This window comes from Syngnathoides biaculeatus, chromosome 5 (genome assembly GCF_019802595.1).
Source record: "Syngnathoides biaculeatus isolate LvHL_M chromosome 5, ASM1980259v1, whole genome shotgun sequence".
NCBI classification, from domain to species: domain Eukaryota; kingdom Metazoa; phylum Chordata; class Actinopteri; order Syngnathiformes; family Syngnathidae; genus Syngnathoides; species Syngnathoides biaculeatus.
The window spans coordinates 16,038,090-16,047,462 of NC_084644.1; the positions used below are offsets into that span (position 1 = coordinate 16,038,090).

Here is a 9,373-nt window from a genome sequence, read left to right on the forward strand (position 1 = left end):
ACCATCTGTCCTTTCCTGGAGGCCAAAACTACTCATAACTTCTTCATCACTCCTGTTTCATTCACAAACATATCTCTCGCTGTCTGGGATGCTCAGAAGTACTTCATGTAGCCCCTTCCAAAATTTTTCTTTCACCTCTAGGTCACATCCTATCTGTGGGCAATAGCGACTAATTACATCATACATAACATCCTCAATTTCAGATTTTTTTCCCTCATCACTCAATCTGACACTCTTTTCACCTCCAAGACATTCTTAGTTAGCCCTTTCTTTAAAATGACCCCTAGTCAGTTCCTCTTCCCATCAACACCATGGTAAAATAATTTGAACCATGGTCCACAGTTTCTAACCTTACTACATCTACACTTGCTGACACACAATACACCAACCATGTCCTGAGCGTAAAATCGCTAACATGCATCAAACACAATGATGTCGTCATGGAGGAGTGAAAGAGGATTTCATTGGTAAATTGTGAAGCTTTGGTGAACTCCATACCTAAGAAGGTAAGGACATCCATCCATTTATTTTCTAAGATGCTTATCCACACAAGGGTCGCAGGAGTGGCGGAGCCTATCCCAGCTAACTTCGGGGGAAAGACACACTACAGCCAGTGTTGGAAAAAAATGGTCATGCAAATCATGTTTACAGTTTGGACAGGTTTTGGACATTCTCATTTAGGGTGCCACTTTAGTTCATTCATGGCTGGATGTTGAGGGGACAGTAAATGTACACTGTTAAGGCCTCTTTATACTCATGGGCTTGCATGGTCGACAACGTCTTCCATGCATCACGTGACTTACACATTGCTCCGCGCAGCTCCTCTGCGTAACTTAACACACACACATCAAAAAAAGTTGGTACGTTTAGAAAGCCTCAGAGATCATCTCTCGTGAATGTTCCGTATTCATAATTCCAACCGACTCCACATACCACTTAAACCGCTGCCTCCTGAATTGGTTTTGCTGCATAATTAAATATATCATCTGGTCATTTAGGCCCATTTGTTCTAGCACTGTTGCTTTGTTCTTCGGAAGAAAAGGAAAAACGACTACTGGAAATGACCAAACAAAGCAGAGAAAACTCCGCCCTGTGGCCACCTAGCCAATACCACCCGTAGCAACCCCCTGACTTAGAGGAGAACTGCAGTAAAGTTTCAAAACTCCCCACACGGGTTGTGCTCGAGTATAAAGGCAAACTGCGCGCAGGATAGCTGCTGTGATGTCAGTGTGGCCACTGTCCGCGCGGGTATAAAGCAACCAATATACTTGCTGTAGCGTACACTCATGATTTTACATTGTAGCAAATTCTGAGTCTTCAGTGTTGTCTGATTAAAAGATATTCATTATATCAAAAAATGTTAGGAGTGTAGTCTTGTTGTGTGATACTAAAACAATTTTTCTTTCCATTTTGTCTTTTGAAACAATCGACAATGTTGACTGTTCCACACAGGTTTTCACAGGAACAGTCTAGTACTAGAAATATTGTGGTAGATTCTCAACTCAGGATAAGTGTCCAAAATAACTAAAATACCAACAGAACATGCAAATAGAAGTGTCTCTTGTCTGCACCTAGCTGAGGCAGGTGGTTGGCTACACTGAGCAGCTCTCCACACAAGGGTAGTTTCTGTATTTGCCATTACTTTTTCCAAGATCCTATTCACATAACACACTGAAGATACAAATCTACAGTACATGTACACAAGTACCTACATGTGCTCCAAAGCTATCCTCAAATCACTAATCTGGTGTGATTTGATGAACGTTACCTTATCTGGTCCTCTTCGGAGCACTGAGAACACATGCCATCGCAGTAATGGTAACAGAATGGGTCACCATCAGGAATGCGCCACGTTCCCGCCCAGTCTGTCACATTGACTGCTATGCGGCCTCCAGGAGTTGCCATCTCATCGTTCTTGTTACCGTTGTAGTTGCCACATAGTCCGACCACATTACCATAATAGCTGCTGCTGAGGGAAACCGTGATGAGTGTAGACCAATCAAATGTGACAGTAAATCCAATATCACTCTGGAGGAAGCCTCTTATTCCTGACTCTGTTATAGAAATACTGCCTCCTTCTAGGAAGACTGGAACACCAGTCTTAATACCATCCACCTAAAGGGGGAAAATTGAGATCTATAAACAATGATTAGGTAATGTTTTATTGAAAGGATCGGTGCTGGTCGGCGCTCAGGAGACAAAGACGACACTCAACAAAAGAACAACATTCCCAAATGCTATTTAGCCTCAATAACTGGCATATTTATTTCGACCAAATGCAAGTTCTCAAAATACAGTTGACATTGCGTGAAATCAATCATATGAGCCCCTTACCTATGCCGAGAAGGTGGAGAGCCAATCACCCAGGTAGAGGTCCGCTTGTCAACCAGCTGGGCGTCCGTACGAAACCCGCAGCAGACTCTACCTGTTTGTACTCTGCATCTCTCTATTATGCTTTTCAGTTGCGTGCGAGAGAAAGGGCGGGTGGCCTACCCGTCCCACCTGGCGCCGCAACAATTGTAGCCGATTTACGATTGACACCTAAGTGTGTCCTTCAGGCTCTGAGAAACATCTTACGCAGCCATAACTGTCAAGACATCCCACAACAATGTTCGTCTTTGGTATGCATGTGAACAAGATAGTGAAACGGTCAAGACGTCTTGACCAGAAAAAAAAATTTGTGAAAAACAGGTGAGTGAAAAACAACTTATATAACCATGGTTGCACAATACATTCGGGTATTCAACGGTTATGGGAAGCATCACTAATTAACACTCCTTTCATTCCACTCTTGAGGCTTCACATATTAGTTGATATACCCGTCAAACGTCGATGGTAACACTATTCCATTTCCAGTGTGATTCATGATGTCATGAAAGAACATGGATCATAATTCCCGCAACGTTAGGTTTCTGTTAATATATTGATGTGATAAACATCCTTGCCATCTAGCATAAATGTATACATGAGTGGGGTGAGGCACCAACTTAATAGTGTAATTCTCGACACCGAAGTGTCCATTACGTTTCTCAAGGCGTACAATCATCTCATGCGTTGCATAATCACCCACTCCACTTCAGCTCGAATACGTCTTACGTAGATACACGTTAGCAGATTACATAGTGATAGCAATACTATTACAATAACCAACAGAATCAGAGGGGGCACCAAAGTCCTCCAAGCAGTGACTGACATCCCTGAAAAGATGTCCCACCAGTGATGGGGTGAGGACTGTTGTACTATTTTAGCAGCATGTTGTACCCGTCCGCTGGCTACTAATGTGGACACCATGAGCTTGAAGATGTTAGACGTATGTGACTGTATAATTTTCTGAACTTCAGTGGATTGTTCCAATGCGCATTTGAAACGCTCCAGTGAGAGGTTCCAGTGATTCTTTAGTACATCCCATTGTACTTGTGTCAGCCGATTAGACACAGAGTAATTCGTCAAACGATACGTCTGGTTTCCCCAATGCTATAGGTGCACATTATATAAGCAACCAACGAAAGGAACCGATGGTACTTGTGAATTATTTTGCATTGTTGCCATACATAGAGCATGTGGTCCGATTTGCCACAACATCTCCCTTCGTGGCTCCCTCGTCCAATCACAAAGTACAGCCTCTGAGTTGGTTAAACATGGATTGCTGTGTCCCTGTTGTAATGTACACGCCATTCCTCTGTCTGTTTCGTCACACATTTTCATCTCATAAATCGTATTTGTTCCCACATCCATCCACTCTCCATCCAGATGTAGAAACCAAAATCCCGTGGTAGTAATCACCGGTAATACTTGATACTTACATATCGTTTTAATAGTAGACACATTGTACTGAGTCCAATACCCAGCACAATATGTACTTGCATTTTGTTCGCTCCGAGTGTAACTGTAACCAAAGTTTGCTACTAATATTCCAAACCCGTCTCCATTCGTGATAATTTCCCGTTGTCATTATTCTCTGGAATCGCTCTTTTTGAGCTTCCGCATGTATCATTTGCAATGCACAGTTTGTCCAATTACCGATATGTGATAGATTCTTTAACGCATCATACGTTTCACTCCATAATTTTAACTCCCATGTAAATGCCTTTTTCCAAACATCTGTGTTTTCCAATTGCCCTATCATAGCTTTTGGAAGCCATACCCCTACCTGATGTATAGGCTCTGATGCACGTTGCCCTGTGTTAGATAACATTGTTCTGGTTACTTCGTTATCTGCAGCATTAGCTACACCATACAGTGTTCCCATTCCTCCTAAGAGAGTATCATACCAAGCTTTACGTCTTCGTGTACAGTGTGGTATATCGGGGAATTTTATTTCCCAGTACACTCGGGTTTTAACCCTGGCTTGTGCCATGTGTGTACAGGTATCTAATACTGGTGCTATGTGTGTTCTTGTAGCATTAGGTTTCCCAGGTAACACCCATATTAGATACAAAAATGTGTTCCGTCCCGAGATTTCAGTGCTGTTAAAAAAAAAAAAAAAAACGGTTTCTTTTACGGTAATCGTCCACCTCGTCCAGTTGTGCTCATTGCAGGTCTTGGTCGTCCTGTTGTAGTGGCACATGGGGACTACTGAAATGACGGTTAAGTTGCATCCTTGTTCCACCACCGGGATGTCCTTTCCTCCAAGGCACCTTTTGCACTTCCACATCTGACAATTGCTGGTGACGTTTACCACGCCGCAAGCTCGGTAAGCTGGACAGGTGTAGTCTCCTTGAGTACGGTCCTGGGTACTGCTTTTCCATCTTATGTGGAGCCGCTGGACCTGCTCCAATTTGTCACCCTCCGTCATTGCGCAGCAGAGTTGGACCAAGGCACCAAGGACAAGGATACACGTGACCCAGCAGACGACACTGCCACCTCTTGGGCCCTCGGTCTTCCCTGGTCCGGCTATGGCGCCTCTCCGATGATGGTCTTCCAATCAGCAAATACCACCACAGCATCTGTATTATGACAAATAGTGCATACTACAAACATGTGATTAGTTCTCTCTTGTATAACATTTTGACACCGGTACATTTACCCATTTCTCCTCTCCAGGATATAAGACGCTCACAGTAGCATCTTGCCCTTGAGCTATAATTTCTGCTGCTCGGGGAGGACCGTCTGGCTGTTTTACCCAAACTTTTGCCCCTGCCAAATCAGTGGAGCCAAATCCTCCCTCCCCTTTGGTGGTTATCACCACAGGTTTAGGTATTTCTTTTACCTTGGTTACAAGGCAAGGCTTCACTACCAATTGAGCAATTTTGTCCCCTCTTTCCAATGTAAGGGGCTGTTCTGCTAATAATTTGCATACCACTCCAATTTCTCCTTGATAGTCCGCATCAATTACTCCGGCTTAAAGTGTTAACCCTTTTAGTTATAACCCATTTCGTGGTATAATGTGTCCATATGTCCCTGGTGGACACCGGAGCCCCAATCCTGTTTTCACTATTTGGATTTTGTTGGGAACCAGAGTGATGTTTGTCAGGATTTTCAAATCCAATCCTGCTGAGCCTGGAGTAGCTCGTACGGGAATTTCAGCTTGAGGATCAATTTTCCACATTTTAATTTCCCCTTTGGAATTTTTGTACCGTTCCCCCATTATCATTCGTATTAGCGGCGTTATTCCTGCCCCAAGCGGTCTATTACTAATCTGATTCACCGCCTTAGGTAAGTCTTTGCACCATTTGTCCAGCGTTCTGTTTCGAGATAGCTTTTTCAATGTTTCCTTAAAATTCCATTCATTCGCTCTATTAACACAGCAGCCTGCGGATAGTAGGGAATGTGATAGATCCATTCCACATGGTGATTCTTTGCCCACTCTTTAGACTCCTTTTTCCCCTATTTTAATTCGCTCAGACACATACCATTTCCATTTGATAATACTAGCTTCCTGTGCGATTCCTATTCTATGTGTCGTCGGGTTACCTTTAACCCATGTCAAAATTGGTATATGTGTTCTCATTAACACCTCATGGCCCACCGTTTGAGCCTCAGTTTCAACCAATGCCCAATAGCATGCTAATAGCTTCTTTTCAAAAGGTGTGTACCTTAGGCCTGCTTCTGGGAGCTTTCTCGACCAGAATCCCAAGGGTTTACGAATCCTATCTTGCTTTTGCCACAAACTCCAGTTAGCGTATTCATTTAACGCCGACACCTGCAATTCTACCGGTCCCGATTTCATTTTTCCCAGTGACACTGCTTGCTGTATCGCTTCCTTCGCCATATCAAATGATCGCTGTTGTTTTTCTCCCCAACTAAAGTATCATTATTTCCTTAGGAACTTTTAGCTTTTCCAGGTGCTCTGCTACCACCCGGTGGCAGATTGTGGGACTATGTAAATAACCCTGTGGTAGTCTGGTAAACGTGTAGTGGCGCCCTTCCCAGGTAAACACAAATTGATTCATCCTATCCTCAGGAATAGGAATAGTGAAAAATGCGTTAGCCAAATATATGACCCCATACCACGTTCCGGGATCATGTTGCACTCGTTCTATAATTCTCACTGCGTCGGGCACCGCGGAAGTCAATGCAGGTGTGTGTTTGTTCAATCCTCTGTAGTCTACGATCATCCTCCCACAGTTATCTGATTTCCTGACTGGCCACAACGGATTGTTCCAGTTTGTCGTCACTGTTTTCAATACACCAGCTTCTAAATATTCTTTAATGGTCGCCGAAATTTCTTCCTGTCCTCCAGGTATCCGGTATTGCTTTTGACTAACTACCTGTGTAGCTTGTGGTATCGGAAAAGGTGGCATTTTTACTTTACCCACCAATATTGCATGTATTTTCAGTGGATTTGCTCCGAATTCAAATCTCCCGGCTGTCAAATAAAGTGTCATTCCGGCTAATATGTCCATGCCCACTATCCACTCTGGGATAGGGGTTATAATCACTATATATGTTTTTATAGGCATATTTCCTATTTTCAAAGGTAAGTTTACATGTTTTCCATAAATCACATTTCCTCCTAGTCCTGTTAATGGTACTAGGGGGCCTTTCATTTTCTCTGGATTTCCATAAATTATTGAGGCCTCCGCCCCGGTATCTACTAATGCTGTTACTGTTTGAACTGATTTATCCCAATAAATTTCCATATCATATACTTCAAAAGACACAGTCGTAGTTAACAAAAAGGAACCGGTGCATCCTTTGTAAAACTGTACATGCAAACATAGTGTACATTATTCAGAAGATATGACAAGCATACAATATAGTATTTGGATAGCTTTTTCAGTAAACAAAGATCTTTGTAACGTTAAGTCTATTGAAACACTTGTAGAAAGCCAACACCCGCGCGCGCACATGCGTACAAACGCATACTCGCACGATAGAAAGGCAACACCCGCGCGCGCACACGCGTACAAACACGTACACGCACGATAGAAAGGCAACACCTGTGCGCGCACACATGCATACAAACACATACACGCACGATAAGAGTATGGTTGTAAGCAGTATTATGTGCAAAAGTGAACGTTCATTCATTTCCTATACTGCGTTATCCTCACTGTTTAATGCACTGATCTAAAGAAAAACCAACAAAAAAAAAAGACTGGATGGCTCATTGGCCACCAAAACTGTAGTCGCCATCCGCCATCTTGATACTCCCAAAACAACCATGCCGACCTGTGTATAATCTTCTCTAGTCATGAACAATTCTGGCTCTGGCTGCGCTTGTGGGACCGGCCCTCGCACTCGCTCGCCATTTTCGTCCAGAATTGGTTGACCGTCCGCCCCCATCAGATCCTGGATTCGATCTCGTATCACGCGTCGCTGCTCTTTTCGTCGCGTGAAAGGGTGTATCTGCAACCCCTTTAACGAGGGATACAACCCAGTCTGTGGTGGCGGGTCCGGTCTTATCCCCCCACATATCCCCGTTCCACTCCTCCGGATTCCACTGCGCTGACAGCCCAGTGGTGAATGAACGGATTTGCGCTTGTTCTATTTTACGAGGTTTCTTCTTTCGCCCTCTTTGCGCCACTCGGGAGATATGCATTACAGCTCTTTCCGTTATACTCTGCATTTTTGCCAAATGCTCCTTTAATTCTTTCACTATAACCTCTAGCTGGATAACCTCTTGCGCCTTTTCATTTTCTGTGCTTCTAACCTTATCCAACTCCAACACGCAATTTTTCCAAGCTTCCGCACATCCACAACATCTGCTGCGTGCCTCCCAGCGGAGCACGAGCATTCACATCCACCCGCCTCAACATATCAGATAATGCCAAGGGCGTGGCAGTGGGATTCACTCCTGTCCACGGTCCGGGGCGCCCCCCACGCTCCCGTAAGACAGCTTCTATCTCTCGGAAAGTGATGCCTTCCCACCCGGGCACCACCTCCTTCTCTGGTGCCTCTTGTGCACCCTGAGTTTTCCTTCTAAAACAATGCATCCTGTTTTTATCTCCTGCGCATAGCCTGCACAATCCTGGCGACAACGCCAAAAATGTTTGATTGAAAGGATCGGTGCTGGTCGGCGCTCAGGAGACAAAGACGACACTCAACAAAAGACCAACGTTCCCAAATGCTATTTAGCCTCAATAACTGGCATATTTATTTCGACCAAATGCAAGTTCTCAAAATACAGTTGACATTGCGTGAAATCAATCATATGAGCCCCTTACCTATGCCGAGAAGGTGGAGAGCCAATTACCCAGGTAGAGGTCCGCTTGTCAACCAGCTTGCCGTCTGTACGAAACCCGCAGCAGACTCTACCTGTTTGTACTCTGCATCTCTCTATTATGCTTTTCAGTTGCGTGCGAGAGAAAGGGCGCCGCAACAATTGTAGCCGATTTACTATTGACACCTAAGTGTGTCCTTCAGGCTCTGAGAAACATCTTACGCAGCCATAACTGTCAAGACATCCCACAACAATGTTCGTCTTTGGTATGCATATGAACAAGATAGTGAAACGGTCCAGACGTCTTGACCAGAAAAACAAGTGAGTGAAAAACAACTTATATGCGAAAAACAAGTGAGTGTATGCATGCGAACACGATAGTGAAACGGTCAAGACGTCTTGACCAGAAAAACAAGTGAGTGAAAAACAGGTGAGTGAAAAACAACTTATATAACCATGGTTGCACAATACATTCGGGTATTCAACGGTTATGGGAAGCATCACTAATTAACACTCCTTTCAGGTACCTTGGCCTGTATATGAGGGTATCAGATTTTCCAGAAAGATTGAAACTAAATAAAAATTGGACTGTGCTGGCCTGATAGGGATCATCTTGCAAACACTAATACTGTATATAAACGACATGTCGACTACCCAAAAATTAAATAGTCAGATATATGGTACAGTAAGACAAAGCAAGAAGGGAAGACAAAAACAGTGCAGTCGAAACAAAACATGGAAAGAATTACATCCTGAACCATTTTCAAA

General features: G+C 43.8%; 1 protein-coding gene across 2 annotated transcripts; it reads right to left on the reverse strand.

The window, feature by feature from the left end:
• Positions 1-2,333: 2,333 nt before the first annotated feature.
• On the reverse strand, positions 2,334-9,121 carry LOC133501463 (uncharacterized). Of its 2 annotated transcripts, none has more exons than XM_061821248.1 (2): positions 8,610-9,121; positions 2,334-4,946 (listed from the first exon to the last, which is right to left on the reverse strand). In XM_061821248.1, exon 2 carries the CDS (start codon positions 4,793-4,795, stop codon positions 3,812-3,814), a length of 984 nt encoding a protein of 327 aa, XP_061677232.1. In that variant the 5' UTR covers positions 4,796-4,946; positions 8,610-9,121; the 3' UTR covers positions 2,334-3,811. The 2 variants fall into 2 exon arrangements, with proteins under 2 accessions (XP_061677232.1, XP_061677234.1); XM_061821250.1 differs by having other exon boundaries at positions 2,334-4,970; positions 8,610-8,688.
• Positions 9,122-9,373: the final 252 nt, after the last annotated feature.

What these genes read in the sequence shown, in the direction of transcription:
- LOC133501463 (XM_061821248.1), bottom strand. Translation starts at nt 4,795, where the DNA reads ATGACGGAGGGTGACAAATTGGAGCAGGTCCAGCGGCTCCACATAAGA.